The sequence below is a fragment of the Callionymus lyra genome, chromosome 8 (assembly GCF_982586985.1).
Source record: "Callionymus lyra chromosome 8, fCalLyr1.hap1.1, whole genome shotgun sequence".
NCBI classification, from domain to species: Eukaryota; Metazoa; Chordata; class Actinopteri; order Syngnathiformes; family Callionymidae; genus Callionymus; species Callionymus lyra.
In genome coordinates this window covers 1,903,166-1,922,269 of record NC_141825.1, presented here as the reverse complement: position 1 = coordinate 1,922,269, position 19,104 = coordinate 1,903,166, and the positions used below count along the sequence as shown (strand labels likewise).

The following is a 19,104-nucleotide window of genomic DNA, read 5'->3' as shown; positions in this document are numbered from 1 at the left end:
CATGTAACAGTTAAATGGATAATTTTAAGTCTCTTAGGGTCTTTTTCACCAATGATGGAGAAATTGAGCTCTCCAGGATCCAGGTATGGCCCGATTCCTCTGGTCTCGTGTTTCAGCTGACCCAGGACCGTGGGAACCTGCAGAGGTCTCAATGGTGACTCGACGTAGACCTGTACAGAACTGGCCTGGCAGGTATAGGGGCGTATCACACAGAGGGGGTCTCAAGCAAAACTCTGTTTACATCATCTCACTCTCTCATTCTCTGTGTGTGTTTCTTCTTTCTCTAGAGAGTCTGGAGCTATTCACCGTCCGTTCGTTATGTCGTCTCTGGTTTCTCTGCAGCAAAAGCTGCTGATCCCAGAGTTTCAGGCCTCTCGGGTGTCGTAACAGACATCTGAGCTAGGACAGAGAGCTTTTAGTCTCATGCACGCACGCACGCACGCACGCACGCACGCACGCACACACACACACACACAGCAAAAAGGTCCCCCTCCTTCTTTCTGCTCATCGGGATCAATCATTGGTGCTCTTACTGGGGTTCTTGTATTGTTCTTGTAAATATGTTTGTGTTCAGTGAAAAGATGGACTAGGCAGAGACTGTGGAGTCGCTGGTTATTTTAAGAGCAAATAAAAAACGTTTTTGTCGAATGGCAGATGACGGCAATATTTAAATTCTCTTGTGTCCATGTGAACTGATCATATGACTGCGTCCTAGCTCCTGGACCACACACCTGTCTTCATTTGACTTAATGTTTGGCCCCCCATCCTTCCTCCCAGCCGGTCAAAGCGTCAGGCCGTCAACAATGAGTCTGGTTCCGCTCGAGGTTTCTGCCTTCTAAAAGGAAGTTTTTCCTCGCCATTGCTCACTGTACAGCTCACTATACAGTGTTTTGTTTCTTGCTCTTTGTTGAATTGCTGGGATCTATTTTTCCTTAATCAACTGTAGTCTTATTTCAACTGTATAGTGTCTTGAGATAACTTTTTTTTGATAAGACACTTTAAATAAAATTGAATTGAAAATTGAATTGAATTGTTAAAGTGGAAGATAGTCATATTTTTGTTCCTCCTCCTCAGATGAAAGTCCTCCAGTTCCGCGAGCCGCTGAGCGTCAGGTGAATCACTCAGAAACACAATAATGTTTTTGGAACCTTCATGAGATGTTTCCTGATCCCTTTTCTTTCCAGCTGGTCCAGTCTCTGGGTGTGGCCATCTACCAGGCCCTGGACTGGGGTCTGGACGACAGCGAGGAGCGCCAGCTGACTCCTCGGCTTGAGCGTCTCATTGAGCAGATGGTTCGAGGCATCGGTCAAGCCGAAGGAGACGTCTGCAGCAGTAATGGCACGTGTGATGAAGGTTACAGCGAGGAGGAGGAGCAGCTGGAGGACGAGGAGGAGACGGAAAGGTCCACCCGGCCAGTCTGCTCTTTCCACCAAGTGATGGCGCTGTGTGCGGCCCGGCTGGCGGACAGAAGGTTAGCGCCGGAGCACTACCAGGCCGTCTGCAGGGCTCTTTTTGTGGAGACGCAGGAGCTGCAAACATTTCTAATCAAAATCAAAGATGCCAAAGCGGTGAGCCTATCAGTTACCATAGCAACAATGTGAGAGGTCAGCCAACACCACATGACTGATGAAGTTTTTTTCAATTATTTTTTATAAATTAAAGGTAAATTCTCTCTAAATTATTTACATTAAAACCACAATAAAAACTGAATTTGAGATATATATATATATATATATATATATATATATTATGTGTTCATGTTAAATGATCTGTTAACCTATTTTACTCATGTAACGTCAGTAAGATGTACAACACTTGTTTTAAATAGATATTTTTATTATTTGACTTATCTCTTGAAAACAAATACAGATTTGTACATTTTATTGTTTTTTTTCCAAATATATATTTAAAATATCAGCAATTTTATTAAGTAAAATTATTGATATTTTGATTGCTGATTCTAAATTAAAAACAATTAGAATATTCCCCTTCATTACATCATTGTGGCTTCATTACTTTCTTTGATTTATTTACACATATTTTTCTTTCATATTAACAATTTTTGCTCCAGCAGGAAACCTAGCCTGGACAAGTGCAGTAAAGTACTTTCAGTACAGGTTAAATCAACATGAAAACATCATCTGGATTTTTGTGTTCCAGATGCTGAAGAAAATCTCGAAAGAGGACCCGCTGGAGAACAAAGCAACAGACGAACTGGACGAACTCAAACACAGAGACTGGGTGAGACACGGTGGGGCACAGATGGTGCTATTGTCATGGTGACAGGTCTAGACGTGTGACTCTGGGTCTTCAGGCTTGCCTGTGGGTCGGGCTGATGAAGGAGCTCCGGCAGGGTGTGAAGCTGAAGAAGGTCGAGGAGCAGCCCTTCAACCTGCTGCCCATCGAGTTCAGCCTAACCCCGTTCGAGATGCTGATGCAGGACATTCGCACACGCAGTTTCCAGCTGCGCAAAGTCATGGTGAGATCAGGAAGTATTGTCTACAGTAGCTAGAACACCTAAACCATCCATCCCTCAGGTCAACGGAGAGATTCCCACCAGGGTGAAGATGAACGCCCACGAGCTGATGCTGGACTTCATCAGATCCAGACCCCCGCTGAAGCCAGTGAGTCGGCTTCAATTGGTCACCACAGAGAGCACGAAAAATAAGAGCTGAAACTAACCCAGGGGGGGGCAAACTCGGTCCTCAAGGGCCGCAGTGGGTGCAGGTTTTTGTTCCAACTAATCAAGTTGACACCTTTGGACCAATCAGGAGTCTTAGGAGTGTAATCAGTCAATCGATTGTCGGTGTTGCTTGTTTAAGCTGAAACCTCAACTGTTCATGCTCGATCGGTTGGAAAAACCTGCACCGCCCCGGCCCTTTGAGGACCAGTTTGCCCCCCCCTGAACTAACCCATGCCAAAACTTGTCGATGCGAAACTGACCCTATTTACTTTACATTATCTGGTAAACAAATTAATAAGAACAGTTCAAAGCAAAATAATGTTTTGCAAATGTAAATAAATGCATGACCAGTAACGTAGTTGTATTTGTTCTTCCCAAGGCGGCTGAGCGTTGGCTCCCACCTCCTCCTCTGCAGCAGCCGTCACTCCACGACCGGGTCCTGGCCGAGATCAAAAAGGAAAGAAAGCTCCGGCCTGTGGACCCACCCAACTCCAGATGTAAGAAACATAATTCAACAAAGTTACGACAAGTTGTCATCAGTCAAGCACACACCTGCACTGTTTGTCAGATAAACTTAAACAAAAATAATCTAATTATGAAGGCTGAAACAATTTATTATTATTTTATTTATTAGATGTTTATTTTAATTTTTTTAATGCATGCACCCAACATCATTTTTTATACATACTTCCACATTACATGATGTTTTAATTGTGACTCTGATTCACCATTTTGACTCTTTACCAAGAACTACTCGCTCATGTGTTATAAGTACATGTGTTGTCACTTTTGTTGTTCACACATCTTGAGAAACATAAGCTTTAGTCATCAAGGAGAGATTTGTGTAACCACTGCTCCTCCAAGAGAAGGCATTTAAGGTGACACATTGGCAGATAATGTCTTGCAGACAACGTCTCTGTATTCCTAATGAGGAACGAAAGTTTCGGAAAAGAGGGGACGTGTCTGGGCCTCTTTACCTCTGCTGCTGCCCCCGCCTGACGAGACCTAAGAGATATAAAGAAGATTATAGAGGGAAAAACAAAAATCTGCAAAAATAAAAGCCTTGTCTCAGACTCTAGTGGACTAAGAGCTCCATTGATTCCTTCTTCTGAGCTTTCAACACTACTTTCTAAAAGTAGAGCTTGTTAACCTTATATCCACTTATGCATTTGTATATGTGTGTGTGTATGTGTGTGTGAGGGGAAATTGAAGTAAATGAATGTCCGTGTTGATTCAAGACTTGTTGACTCCACATATTACTTCAGTGCAAATGTTTGTCAGTGGTGTGTCAAGTGCATCGGTGTGTAACACCAATATAAAGAGCTTCAGCTTTGATGTTCATGGAAAATCATTTTCCCAGGTGATATTAAATCTTCGTCTGTGGAAGAATTGTCCGAATACCAGAATTTATGACTCAACAGGTTTCTGGAAACTGCAACTGGCAAATTTCTTTAACACTGTGAAGGGAAGTGGAATGCTGTCAGCTCTCAGACTCAAGCGTTGCTGGTTGTTGTTCCTGACCTTGTCTGCGTAGTAGTGGACTACAACCTGAAGAAGCTGACTGTAACTAGATGATTGTCTGAAGAATGACAATCAAAGCTTCTACTTTTTTTTTTTTCATAACAATCACCGCTGAACTTCTCAACAACTCAACACGCCTTCCTAATGACTGATAACCTTATCAGAGTGATTCCCTGGACTTAACCTGGATTTTACTGATAATCAAAAAAACGGTCAGAACTCAGGTCCGTTCCGGGAGTTCCAACACGCCGTCACATCCGGGTCTTATACTTTGCTTTATGGAGACAAATGTTCAATGCAGAGTGTAACGGGTCGTTTTTTCGCCGCTTCAAGTCAAACAAAATACAAGCTTTTACGATCGATCGGACGCGCTCTCTGTCGGCAGCTCTTCAGGTCGATAGCTCCAGGAGAGACAGTCTCGTACTGTAGAGCATCGCTATATTTACGGGAAGGTTCCCCGTCCAGGGGGTCGTCTCTTCCGGGGCAGATGGTCTTCAAGTTTGTCTATGTCTCGATCACCTGGAGAGTAACTTCCTTGCTTCCCTGTTGCGTGGTTGGATGCTTTTGTCTTCCAGCCCCCCTTTCCTGGGTGTGTCCCGCTTCGCTCTTTGTTTCACGACCCCAGGTGTGAAAAGGGCAGACAAACGTTTAACCAACCGCTGTCATTTTACTAATTCTGTTCCAAGCTTTTCTTGAAACCGTTTGAATCAGTCTCAGTGAAATGTTGATTGTGAATGTGTATTCAAACGTTTAAGCTCTTAGATGAAGCTAGTAATTTATATTTTATATTTTGATTATCTTTTAGCATTCATTTAAGTATGGCGTATACGTATAGTGTATAATAATTGTTAATCTAACATCGACATCTTCATCAACAACAGCTAGATAACATAGTTTATCCAGATAATTTCAAGATAACTCTATCTTGTATGAGTTGTATACAACATTTTATTCAATACATTTTACTGATCAAATGTTCAGTAGCAGACATGCAAATCTATTGTTTATTATTTTGGAGTTGCCATTTTTCCTTACAATGCTGCTTTTCTTTCTCCTCCGCTAGTGTTCGGATCTCTGCCCTGTCTGGCTCAGGCTTGCCCTTGTAACATCAAATCCACTTCCTGCATTGATCTGTCGCTGTCAGGCCATGGGTGCCGGTTCAAAACGCCGTCTCGCCCTCGAGTGCTGCTCAAAGCGCCGACTCTGGCTGAGATGGAGGAGATGAACCTGTCTGAGGTGAAGGACGAGACAAAGTCCTATAATTGCTCCACTTACTTAAGGTTTCAGGTTGAAATCATGCTGCTGTTCATAGAAGGATGTCATCCTATAGTCTGCCATCTTGTTCTCTGTATCAGTTGACAATTTTCCTGTCTGCAGGACGACGACTCTCCTGACAGCGAGGAACTCAGAATGGCGGTCGGAGGACCCATAAAGAGAGACCGCTCGTTCTCGGAGCACGACCTGGCCCTGCTAAGAGGGCAGAGTCCTCCGTCTGTCTTTGAGTCCAGCGAGCTGGACGGAGCAGTCAGGCTGAGAGGTGATCGGTCCAGAACTCTGACTGGCATTGGACCTGTGCCCACGCAAAGAGGTCAGTACTGCAGAAATGAAATATCTTTTTCTGGCTAAAAGCTTTGGACCCACTCGTCCCTTTTTAATTCTCTGAATGTGAAGTTCCAGAGCCTCAGATTAATAAAGCATGATCTTGAGATAAGTTCTGTGAAGTGATTCTGTTCAAGTCTAATTCAAGTCAGATTTTCTTGGTCTCATCTGTTGATCTTTCCTCCACTTTATATCACTATGACGCACTTGCAGCGTCTCTCCCTGTCCAGGGCTGGGTCCCACCAGCTTCCCCGGCGCGCTTGTCCCTCAACTCTATGAACGAGACCACAGACGAGTCCACCTTCAGGACTGGAGAGGAACATCAGTGGATGGTGAGTTGTTAATGAGGTAACACAGTTCACTTTTACTGAGTATTATCATGTTCTGCAACAGTCAAAGCTCAGTTACAACAGCTAATCAAATTCCTTTTCTTTAGTGTCAAACATGGCCCATAGAGTCATTAATATGGCAATATTTGAGAACAGACTCATTACAACTGTGTGATACAATTACTGGTAATATAGTAAATTATTTTTATTTACATTCAAAAGGGGTTTGATTTAAAAAAAAAAAAAAGAAAAAAAAAAGTTGCTAGTCAAAATGACCGTTGCTGGAGTTTATATGTTGATACTTTGTACTTAAGAACATACTCAACATTTTGTGATGGACTCAACGTAAAAAATGTAATTAAATCACGTGACCACCCCTGCAACGAGGCAAGAAAGCAACACCAAAACTACAACCTCATGCAAATTGTGTGAGCAGTAAGTTTGGCGGAAGGTAAGTCTGCTCCAACAAATGTTGGTGCACTAAGTGTTTATTGTTTATTTTAACATTCGCTCTTGTATAGTAGTTTATGGCACAGCCAATGATTTTTTTGGGCTGCCTTAAGGATTTTCCAAAGCCTCTCCCTGTCTGCCATGGTGCAGCTGCTGTACCAGACTGTGATGCAGTACATTAGGATGCTCTCAATCAGCAGCATGGAGGAGTTCTTGTTGAATTCCCTGTGATCTTGTGATGGCGTTTTCAGTGGATCCTTTGGCCTGGCATGCAAATTGGTGAAGATCGAAGCCTCTTGTGCTAGTGGACCAATATCTCCAAGCACTTCATGATTATCGGAGTGAGGGCCACAGGGCGGTAATCGTTTAGGCTGGTGGTAAGAGACTTCTTGGGTACCGGGATGATTGTGGCGGATTTTAAGCAGGGCAGGATGACTGCCTGGGCCAGGGGAGGTTGAAAATCTGATGAGTGGTGAAAATGGTTGTATTCTGGGAGGCACATGTGCTGAGCGCCTGCCTGGACCAGCAGCCTTCTTGGGGTTCACTGCCCGGAGCACCTGTCTGACCTCATGCTCGTTAACAGTGAGTCTGTAGGTACTGGAACTGGAGGGAGGAGAAGGAGCAAGAGCAGGGGCTGAGGACTCTTGCTGTGAAGTCTCGGAGTGAACATAGAAGCAGTTCAGCTCCTTTGCTAGCGCCTCACTCAGGTCTCCTGTCATTGTGGCAGGGCAGCCTCTGTAGTTGGTGATGTCATGAATGCCCTGCCACACCGCCCGTGTGTTGTTGCTGGACAGATGGGACTCGATCTTTCTCTTGTGGTCAGCTTTTTTAATGCCTCTCTTCAGGTCCTCTCGAGCAGTTCTGTATAGGGCTTTATCTCTGGACCTGAATGCAGCATCACTGGTCTTGAGGAGTATACTGTCTAAGATGAGGGAGGGTTATGGCTCTGTATGCATGTTTTATGTTTGACCACCACTCCAGCACTGTGTAGGCTCCAGGATGTAAGTGCTGTCACACATCACATGGAGGAATGTAGCACAGACATCGAGCATGTCCGATGACATCAGAGTCCAGGCCAGCTGCATCTGCGGCACGTCTTCTCTTGACTTGTACATTAGAACGTGAACCTCTCCTCGATTTCTTGTGGCACTCACCTGGTATCTGACAGAGCAGCCGATAATCAGGAGATTCCATTTTGATGAGAAACGGAGGGGGAAACGTTTGATCAAAACTGTCAACGTGTAAAAGTCCTCCATCTACTTTCTGATACTAAACAGAAATGGGTAGAGTTCATCAGATTTGTCGACTCAAACCACCAGGACAAAGAACCAAAGAGTGGTAGAGGCTCTGGTAAAGTCTGCTACTCACCATGAAGTATTTGGTCTTGTGTCAATGTTGAGATATGCTTCTAATTTATTGTTTTGTTGAATAAAGATTACATTTTTGATAACAATGTATTTGTTAAATAATTGTGGACAAACCAGGAGTACTAAAACCAGATCACTTGTAGTAATGCTTTGAGTCAACACTTTAACTAAAATTAAATATAAATACAAATAAGGGAAATTATTCCAATACATTTTACATACCCCTGTTAAAAGACAAAAATCCCAGGCCAAAACATGTACTTATTTAACTGATGTTACGTCACAAGGCACCGTAGCTCAAAAGTAACGATCAATTACGATCAATAACTTTCTTGTTTTAATTCATTTTTATTATAATTTCTTCTATGAATACTTTTGAACAACAGAATCATCTTGTTTACTCAAGAGAGGATCTGCCGTCACTGAAGTCAATGGCACGGGCTGGAGATCGTCACGATATCCCGATGGAACTTCAGCACCGCTATCGTGGATGTAGAGAAGATTCGTCCAGGGAAGGCTGCTGGTCCAGACAAGTCGTCTGCTCGGCTACTAAACACCTGCACTGCTGAACTAACTGAGCAGCTCCAGCATGTCTTAAACCTCAGTCTACAGCTTGGGAAAGTACAAACCCTGTGGAAGAATTCCTGTATCGTTCCAGTCCTGAAAAAGATCCTGCCGAGCGAGGGTAACGATTACAGACCGGTAGCAATGACTTAACAGCTGATGAAGACACTGGAGTGGCTGGTCCTCAAACACTTAAGGCCACAAGTCCAGCACTCACAAGACCCCCTGCAGTTTGCCTACCGGCCTGTGGTTGGTGTAGAAGATGCCATCCTTCACCTCCTACATCGGAACTTCTCCCTGGATAAAGTAAGCAGCTCAGTGAGGATCCTGTTTATGGACCTTTCTAGTGCCTTTAACACCATCCAGTCCACTCTGCTCCAGGACAAACTGAAAAAGATGCATGTGGACCCTGGTCTGGTCACCTGGATCTTGGTCCATCTCACTGATCGACTACAGTATGTCAGGCTGAAGGAGATCACGTCTGACACTGCGGTGTGCAGTACAGGAGCAGCTCAGGGGACAGTACTGGCCCCTCTCCTCTTCATCATATAAACTTCAGACTTCTGCTACAACTCCGAGCTGAGTCTCGACCAGAAGTATGCTGACGACACTGCCATTGTTTGGAGGACGAGTAGTATGATACATGACTTTGGGCCAATATGAAGACTGTGCTTCCTAAATTCCATCAACATGTGGATTTTGCTACCAGAGGAAAAAACACACTGGACTGGGTCTACACCAACATTAAGATGGCCTTCAGAGAAGCTCCTCGCCCACACCTCGGCTTCTCATACAATCTCTCTGTTATGCTAATTTCAGCATACCAGCCCCTTCTCACAAGAGAAAAACCTGCTGTGAAGAAGGTGAGAGTGTGACCAGAGGGCGCTATGTCTGCACTGCAGGACTGCTTTAACACCCCCCTGTGCAACTGGCTGCTGGACTTCCTTACCAACATAACCCAGTCTGTCTGTGTGGGCAACAATGAACTGGCCTACAGAGAGGAGGTGCAACATCTGGTGGACTGGTGTGAGGTGAACAACCTGCTTCTGAACGTCGACAAGACCAAAGACATCATCATAGACTTCAGAAGATCCCCACAAAGCCACACACCACTCCTAATCAACGGCACAATGGTGGAGGTTGTCAGCACCACCAAGTTCCTAGGGGTGCTCATCACAGAGGACCTCAGCTGGACACTTCACACCACCTCCCATAGTCAAGAAAGCCCAGCATCCTAAAACAGATGAGATAGGTGTCTCTCCCGCCTCCCATCCTCTTCACCTTCTACAGAGGGACCATTGAAAGCCTACTGACCAGCATTTCCATCAGGTCGGGGAGCGGCAAGGCCACCGACTGGAAGTCTTTGCAGAGAGTGTTGAGGACCGCGGAGAAAATAATTAGGACAGTACTCCCCCCATCCAGGACGTTGCAAAAACACGCTTTCTGAACACGGCCCACAGAATTCTGACTGACCCCACCCACCTCCCCCATGGACTGTTGGCAGATGCTGCGGAACAGAAAGATTTAGAAATGGCTTCTTTCCTCTGGCCATAAGACTGAATTGACTGAATGAAATATAACTTGAGCTATGCAGTATTAAAAATATTAAGTAACTTATTAATATATATACTTTTATATACATTAATTCTATGCAATATTTAAAACGTTATTTATTTATTATGTTTATACTATATTTCGCTATTTTTAACTTATTAATATTTATATTTATACTTTTATATATACATTCACTCTGCTGTGTTGCAATGAAATTTCGTTGCCAGTTTCACTGCTGTGTTTTCTGTGCAATGACAATAAAAGAAAGTCTAAAGTCAAATCAAAGTGACACTGTCTGTCTGAGGTAGGTTTTCTGTAGGAAAATGACCTAATTTCTGTAAGATGGCTATTTTCTGTTCCATGATCAAGTCTCACTCTGGTAGTACAACCAGAGACTTTGGTCACAGTGTCCATAAAATACCCAGCAATGACCTTTGGGTCATGTTGTGACGCTCTTAATGTTTCAATCTGTAAACAAAAACAAAAAAATATTTTTGCTTACACATATGCAAAGTAAAGGGGTTTGCATGAAACCAAGTCTTTCCTCACGATAAATGAAAAACACAGTGATGTGAGAGATGTTACAAGACAGTACCTACAATAAACTCTGTGTGAAAATGACGGAATGTTCCGCCAGAAAAACTAGGTATTACACTGACTGGGGGTGTGAAGGGATGTGCGATGCTTTCACGTAACTCCGAAATCCTTCAATGTTGTAATTTTGGCATGCTTTCTTGCCGCATTGCAGGGGTTTGCACGTGATTTAATTTGATTTTTGATGTTGAGTTCATCACAAAATGTTGATTATGTTCAAAGTACAAATTATCAACATATAAACTCCAGCAACGGTAATTTTTTCCTAAACTGTAAATGGCTACTTCATTTAACTTCATCTTCTTTTTTTTAACCAAATCTTTTTTTTTAATTGAATGTTTTTTGTTTTGTTTTTTAACCTATTTTTTTTCTTTCTTTTTTTTAAACCTTACTTTTGCTTTTTCACCTGGCTGAATGGGATTTTATAGGTTAGATACTGGGATCAAATACAGAGCAATTTTGGATTTAAACTTGCAAAAGACTTGCAACTGGGACAGAGGTTCGTCTTCCAACAATGACCCTGATCATAAAGCCATGGCAACAATGGAATGGTTGAAAACAAAAAATACCCATCTGATAGAATAGACAAGTCAGAGCCAAGACCTACTTTTGATTGAAAATACATGGAAAGATCTGAAAACTGCAGTTCGGAAGCGCTCAACACCCTATGAGCTTAAGCTGTTTTGCAAGGAAGAATGGGCCAAACTTCCTGTACAAATTCACAGATGCATATGTAAATATAATACCCTCCAAATATAATTGAATATAACTAAATCAATTTAGAAAAAGATATCAGTTACATTTATGCGCAAATAATGTGTTGATTTAAGTGTCTCATTGCACAAAACTCTCTTTTGGTTGAAATATTTTGATTTGAAAATGTGCTTAAGTTCGCCCACTGGAAACACTTTGTTTTCTGTAAATGAAATTTACCACGCCCACTGTGCTGTGATTGATCAAGCATGAATGTTCTTCCCCATAGTCTCCACCTCCAAGGGACTTATTGTTACAACTGGCTGGAGTAGGTTATAATTGCGGACAACGTCTGAGTCACAATGGCCTTGCTCTCGTAACCTCTTTTTTGCCGAGATTTCAGTGAGGGGAGAACTTTATAAAGTGATCTCTTCAAAACATTCTTAAAGAGAGATAAACTTCATTGATCCCTCTGGAGGCCTCCATCGGGAAATTGTTTATGATGCTTATGATGAGGGACTTACTGCAACTTGGAGAGGAAAACTTTTACATTTCGAATTCCACATTAGTTGCCCTTTAAATATCAACTCTAACATTGTTAAATATGTTGCAGATTAGAATGTTAATCGACAAAAGAATACAATATATTTCTAATATTATAGAATGACGTGTTTATGACAGGAACACATTGAATGTTGTAAAATACATGATGTGTGTTATGGGGTAGTAAAGATGAATTAATCTTTAAAAAATGATACCTGTTTGGTTTTGATCTGTGTCCAGGATGAGTTCAGTCACCCTGTGGAGAGTTTAGCCTTAACCGTCGACGAGGTCATCAACGTGCGCCGAGTATTGGTAAAGGCAGAGATGGAGAAGTTTCTTCAGAACAAGGAGCTTTACCATAACCTAAGGAAAGGACGGGTGAGACACTCAGACTTTTCCCCCAATATTTGCCTACTGGGATGAAATGTTGTGTGTATGCGTTTGTGTCAGATCTGCTGCTGCTGCAGAGCCAGATTCCCTCTCTTCTCCTGGCCATCAACCTGTCTACTGTGCAAAAGGTATGGACTCGTTGGGAATTCCATCATTTATTTAAAAAATGGTTGAAACTATTGCAAACACACTGGTTAAAGGCGAGAAAAATACAGGATACATTTAAATCAGTTTAATGGACAAACGTTACATGTTCTCTGTCATCCTACGTCATTACAATTTAGAACACTTTTAAACACTTTTTTTTTTTACAATGAAGGAATTTAAAGTGAGTTTAAAGAAGAGCAGAAAAGGAAATATTTGAGTGGATAAGGAGGAAGAGCAAAGATTACAAACTGAAAATAGTTAAATATTGGGGTCAAACGGAAGTTTATTGGAGAGGTAAACAAATGTGACATTGGTGAGTCACAGTCAACTGTGGTGTACCATAGTCTGTACTTTAACTTTTAAAACTTGGGTTAACGTGGGAAAAATATTAAAATGAAAGTGAATTATTTAAATCACAACTAAACGGAGTAAAGTATAAATTATTTTACGAAGACAGTTCATGACAATGTAAAGGGAAGACTATAATAAAATACAATAAAAAAGATCTTGATAATGTGTTCAAGATTTGTTAATATTGCATGCATCCATGGTTATATCTTTCCATGATCTCATATTTATTGTCTTTATGTACAAGGAAGTGTAGAAAAAGTTCCTTTTAATAACGTATGTACCTGTAATCTTTGTACAGTTAGAGTAGGGGTCACATTCCCTAAACAAAAATTAAAAGAAGGTAAGGCTGCATTTTTAGGACATTGCCATTTTAAATTGTTCGTTACACCCAAATAGGGGAAAAATTGATAACAAAAAAAGGTCATTAAGATATTTATTAACAACATGCCATATAGGAATTTAAGTTTTAAAAAATACATGTACATATTTAAATTTGCTTTCCTATTCCGACAGGTCGGTGTGCAGCTGCTGCAGCGTGAAGGTAAAAACTCTCTGGATATTGAGACAAGTTTATGTCATTATGAGATAAAGTCAAGACATTATCATGTTCTCTGCTGGATCAGCGCCATGTTAACTGTTTCTGTCGACTTCTGTTGCCTCAGCCCATATTGGATGTTTGCTTCTGTGCTCTGTAGGTTTGACATTGTGGCTTTTATAACTTTGCCTTGCCGTGAGTGTACCCATGTGTGTGTGTTCCGCTTTGTGAGCATTTTTGATTTGTGATTTGGTGAAGTCAGTGGCGTGTGTAGCTGTGAGTATTTCCAGCATCTACAGGTCAAATAATCAGCTGCAGTCCTGATCTGGTCTCTGCAGATGAAAATCCCCTCCAAGAAGATGGCCCATATTCCCGTTTATACTGTTGGCTTCCAGAGTCCCACCAAGAACCAGGAATATAAAAGTCACATTTATAAGTAAGTCTAAGCATTCAACCCATTCTCTTGTATTGCTTTTGGTGTCAAGATGAACAACCTCCACCACTGCATATGCATTTCTGAAAGCCAACAACAACGAACGCGATGAACTTCCTTTTCAACCTCAGTTTCAACCAAAATAAAACAGCGGAAGTAAATATTGGTGAGTGCCTAAAAGTCTGTTACAGTGGCATATATGCACAATTGAGAATTATTATTATTATAATTATCATTCTCCGCAATTATTACAAATTACCAGAGGTCCACAGGTAATACTTAAACGAATCGGACATATGAATATTACATTTATTTTTGAAGTGCAGTGTTTAAATGAAAAAGTTAAATAAAGAGGAAAAATGTAATAAAAAAAAAACAAAGACAGATAAAAGATTAAAATATGATATACATTATGAATATTTTTTCAAATTTTAAACCAATCATTTGAAAACATGGTCCTCTTTATTGCCTCATTCAATGTGTTAAAACGCTGAAAAAGTGTTAGTGTGAACAAAATGGTGTGTCAATGTAAAAAGAATAATTGAGTCATTCTAACAACATAGAAATATATAATATATAATAAAATTATCACAAACATATTAACTCAAAATAATCATTTTTGAATCACATTTTCATAATTCCATGATTAAATTGATGCTTGGCACTAGAAGGACATGAAGTGGTCAAAAGTGAGAACATTTTATGTTTTGAATTAAGTTAAGCATCATCACCATCACTTTTGCAGGAACAGACATGATGCATAATATTCCTTCTAAATGTCTTTCAGACACAGAATAACCATGGGAACTTGCAATCGAGAGGGTTCTCCCCCTATGGGTTTTTTCTTCTTTAAACACATGACAGGAAGATCAGCTTGCTAGGATTTGCACAGGTTCGGTTTACGTAACACAAACCTTGTCGGCTCCTGGAGGTGGCATTCCCGCGACACAGGAAAACATTAATTTTAACAATTATTATTAGAGAGCCGCGCACAAATGCACACACTCACTGGGTGAAGATCTCGCTGACTGCTGAACTAAAGCCAATTTTTGTTGATAAAGTCAAAACCTGCGCCAAATCCTACCCATATGAATATCCTGTGACGCATTGAAAGAAACCCCCTAAAGGTTTAATTTTTCTTGTTTCGAGACTGTAGTTATTTTATTTTTCATCTCTAAAGAGAAGCAGAATACAGACTTGAAAGCAGGCAGAAGAATATAATTTTTCAGTGCTTGGTCGAGATTCTTCACTCATTGTGTCAGCAAGATTCAAGTAGGTTTTGACCACAGTGTAACACCTTGTCAATCTGCAACTGCATCTTCATAATTCATGTTGAAGTGGTGCGGATTATTTAATCCAGTTCTGAGAGTTGCTGTTGACCTTCAGAGAAGGTTAACTGATTCGTGTTTCAGTTTGATTTTGCAGCTAAATGATAAGATGAGCTCTCCAAAACCTTAGCTTGTGTTTTAAGTAGATAAGTAGGTTGGACTCATGGTGTGTCAGATTAAATGTGTCTGTAGAGAAGAGGGAGCAGCAGTGACACTTCAAACCACTATAATGAAGACTGAGTTGTGCCATAAAACAAGTGTCTCTGTTTTATGCCCTGATCTGACAAAAAAAAAAAAAAGGCAGTAAAGAGCTTCTTTCACAGATATGGACCGTAGAGTATAAAAATAATAATAATCCAATCATCATAATGATGATCACAGAGTTAAGATAACAATGAGAACCTAATAATTAATCATTTGATTGATGCTCCTCAATAATAATTTAATAACATTAAGTTTCAGCAAAAAAAACTATTGTTGTTTAAAACGGTTTGTCTCACTTTCCATCTTTAGTTTTGTAAGTTCACTTAACCACTGTCTAACTACCAACATGAGCAAATCAATCTGATTAGACTACTTGACCTTGGCTCCTGCAAGGGTTTGAGTGATTTAATCATCTGTCTGTCATGTCACTTTAAGAAACTGTGTTCGTAGCCGCAGAACATTTCAACAACAGAGTTTCCAGGTGGAAAAAGTGTAAACTATCAAGAGCATCAATTTCATTAGGAAATTATGAAAATTATCTTCAAAATGAAAATTTGGACTTTCTATGTAGACTTTGATGTTGTAAAAAAAATTAACATTTACACTTTTTGTCTTTTAAAGAAATGTGTACATTTTACAGAGTTCATGAAATAAAAAGGACACACTGAATCAGATGGATTTTCCTTCGATTGATATAAATTGCCCATCAGAAGTTTTTCTGGTAGAAATCTCTGTCTCAGAACCATTGTTGACTTTCTGTAGTTCGACGACCAAATGAAGAGATGGGTGTTCAAAACGTTGAGGCTGATCATTGGTGTCTGTCCACAGGCCTCTCCGCAGTCTGTGCCGGCGCTCTGTGGAAGAGGAGTTCCCTCACCTCTACGCTCATGGCTGCTCGCTGCGGGATATCTGCGCCGACTGCACCAAGTTCGTGGCCGACGTGATCTCGTCCAGCCGCCGCAGCTTGGACTTCCTGAACAACACACCCACCAAGGCGGCCCAGAGGACCTCGGTCCGGCTCCAGAACCACCCGGAGCAGGACGTCCTGCCTCGCCCCGACCCACAGCAGCCTCACAAATCACAAAGCTCCACTGTGTGATGGACAAAGAGCTTCAGAGGAACACTATAGACTAGATCAACGTGCCTGTTCTAAGCGCTCATGATTTTAGCTTGCAGAACCAATAAATATTTAAGAACCAGCCTCAACCCTCCAGATCACTGTCATTAGATGCCTGATCACTTTTTTTTTCAGGACGAAGTCAATCATTTAAAGGAGAATAACATGAACATTGATTCACCGATGATCATAGTGTAGCAGTTTTGAAGTAAACACATTCCTTTTTGCTCTGGCAGGTGTTTGCGTCCCTTCCTGACGTGTGTAAAATTAAAATGATCTATGCTTATACAAAGGTTGGCAAACTGGCTCTTGAGTGTCTGACAAGCCAAAAACCAAAGGTTTGAAGGTTGAGTTCTACGTTTGCAAGTGTGTCCTGCAACATTTTAAAAACGAGGGAGAATTGTTGCTTTTTACAATTTGAGTAGTTGATATATTATAGGTGTTAGAGAAATATATATATTTTTAAATCGAATAACCCCCCAAGAAATCTGAAAAGAGATGGGGAGCAGAGAACAGAGTAAATTCTGATGGATTATGCGCCTAACACTTGCTGAAAGGAGCTGAAATCATGGAAATAATTCTCATTAAATATGTATAACATAAAGCAAGAATGTAATTGAAATTTAACCTCCCCTTGAAATAATTGAAACCTCTGAGATGCCAGTAGTTTAAATGCAATCTTTCAGGACGTTCTGTCAAGCAGTTTGGGGGTGTCGAAGTCATCAAGATCAGGCAAACAAACATAAAAAAATAGCAGATTTAAAACAAAAAACATCACCATTCCTGTTCACACCCTTACTCAGTATCCAGTTCTCGGGAATTAAATACGTTTCAAGATTCAACATTCAGAGAGTTGTTCTGAACCCTTCCTTCGTTATTGTTGCTTTGTGCCCGGGATCGTTGTCTTTTTGGAATGTGAACCAGCATATGTTTTGCACCGAGGAGGCCAGTCCGACAAATTTCAGGGGGGTTTGAATCCTTTCCGAACCTGCTGTGAAAAGTTTTCTTCATGATAATAACTTTCATGAATGATTTAGACACTGCTAAAACATCTGAAGTGAGAACAAAATCTCTTCTTAAATATATTAAAACATTTTTTTTACAATATTTGCGTGGAAAATATCAACATTTCCTTGTGATTTGTCATAACTACATCAGAGAAAAAACCTTTCATTATGTTTGCATTCATCTTTGACAAGGAGACAGTGCCTCTTGTACCTTCCCTTCCCGATACACGGCATGCTTTGCTAACTAATGTATTTTATACTTGTCATTGTGGCACGAACCCCATCCAAAGCCTTAACATCTTCGTTAAAAAAACAATGAAAATAAAATTCTGAAGATGGTCAACCAGACAGTTGATACTTTCTTAAGCACTTTTGTCTCTTTGGAATTTTTACAATCTTTAAACACGACCAGTTTACCTCCATGAGAGTGACATAATGACCACCTTAAGAGTTTTGTTGCTGTGATTTTTAGACTGTCGAGTAAGTTAATTTATTTTTTCAGAGCGGCGACACTGTTAGTAGCAACTGAAGCTGCATAGTATGGCATCTTTTAACTTACACAGCATGCAGATGTGTGTCCGCGCGCTTTAATTCTGAACTGGTTGTGAAAACACAAGAAAACGTCAATAAAGCAATGAAACACTGTTGGAAAGTAATGACTTTGAATGGAGGGATTATGAGGAAAAGATACAATTTTGTTACCTATAAACATTTTTTGGGGGATAATCCTTTGAGATATCCATCCCTTTTAAGCGTTACAGGCAAAATTGTAAGTTCATTTGAATGTAGCGAATGATGCTCAGTAGTCTTTACTTTCTGCAAAAATACACTTAAAAAAATCCACATACCTCCCTGGTGCTCGTCTGTAATGTCCATCTTGTATTGAATGTATATGGATGTTTTTGGAGGAAGCTAAAGACGAAGACTACTAAGCATCATTCGCGTCATTAAAATGTACTTGCATTTTTGTCTATAACTCTAAAAAGGAACAGATTACTTACTGAAAATAATTGCTATGTGAGGCAAGAGTGTTTTGCTTGAGTGGGAGGTCAAAGGTCAGTGTGTCATCCATTACAGAAATTTTCAGCTGCCTTTTTAGCAAGGATCTGCCACATCAATAACTCCATCATCATGAATAAACCATAAACAAGTCACCTGATGCTGTTGAAAAGTGCCTGGTTGTTATTTCAAAATAAAAGGTATGGTTGAGCCCTTAAGATAAAACAGAATGACTTTACCTAATGTCCACCCATCCACCTATTCTTCTATCCATCCAGATCCGACCCAAACCATTATGGGGTCCTAAGCAAAATGTTATTTTGGGACCCCCTCTATACCATCACAATCTGGTGCTGTAGTGATTCACCACAGTACGAGATGCTTCATCATTCCAGAGACCACACTGTGTTTGTGGCGTATGTGTGTAATATATTTGTGTAAATAAGTAAGAAATTAAGTAACAGTTATTTGTAAAGCGCCTTTCTAGACCAGGGTCACAAAGCACTTGAACAATCAAAAGCAACACATAGTTAAAAAAAACAAGACCACATAGAGCATATGTGCACGGAACCATGAGTAGATTCTGATCCACAGACCTCAAAGCCCGAGCTGGGGTGTAAGTCTGTATCAGATCACTGATGTAAGGAGGAGCCTGACTATGAATAGTTACGAAAGTAAGAACCAGAATTTTTAAAT

At 40.7% G+C, this 19,104-nt stretch overlaps 1 protein-coding gene across 3 annotated transcripts in view; it reads left to right on the top strand.

The window, feature by feature from the left end:
* spire2 (spire-type actin nucleation factor 2) overlaps window positions 1-18,053 on the top strand; it is a 33,617-nt gene extending 15,564 nt beyond the window's left edge. For 2 of the 3 annotated variants that reach the window (XM_087797693.1, XM_087797694.1), the window contains exons 3-16: window positions 1,075-1,112; window positions 1,185-1,568; window positions 2,161-2,241; window positions 2,315-2,479; window positions 2,538-2,624; window positions 3,063-3,180; window positions 5,268-5,440; window positions 5,582-5,792; window positions 6,017-6,135; window positions 12,138-12,275; window positions 12,348-12,415; window positions 13,299-13,326; window positions 13,659-13,756; window positions 16,114-18,053. In XM_087797693.1, the coding sequence (XP_087653819.1) occupies window positions 1,075-1,112; window positions 1,185-1,568; window positions 2,161-2,241; window positions 2,315-2,479; window positions 2,538-2,624; window positions 3,063-3,180; window positions 5,268-5,440; window positions 5,582-5,792; window positions 6,017-6,135; window positions 12,138-12,275; window positions 12,348-12,415; window positions 13,299-13,326; window positions 13,659-13,756; window positions 16,114-16,384 (1,979 nt within the window). In that variant the 3' untranslated portion in view covers window positions 16,385-18,053. Of the gene's footprint in view, window positions 1-1,074; window positions 1,113-1,184; window positions 1,569-2,160; window positions 2,242-2,314; window positions 2,480-2,537; window positions 2,625-3,062; window positions 3,181-5,267; window positions 5,441-5,581; window positions 5,793-6,016; window positions 6,136-12,137; window positions 12,276-12,347; window positions 12,416-13,298; window positions 13,327-13,638; window positions 13,757-16,113 lie in introns of those variants that run through there. The other variant, XM_087797695.1, reaches the window with a different exon arrangement.
* Window positions 18,054-19,104: the final 1,051 nt, after the last annotated feature.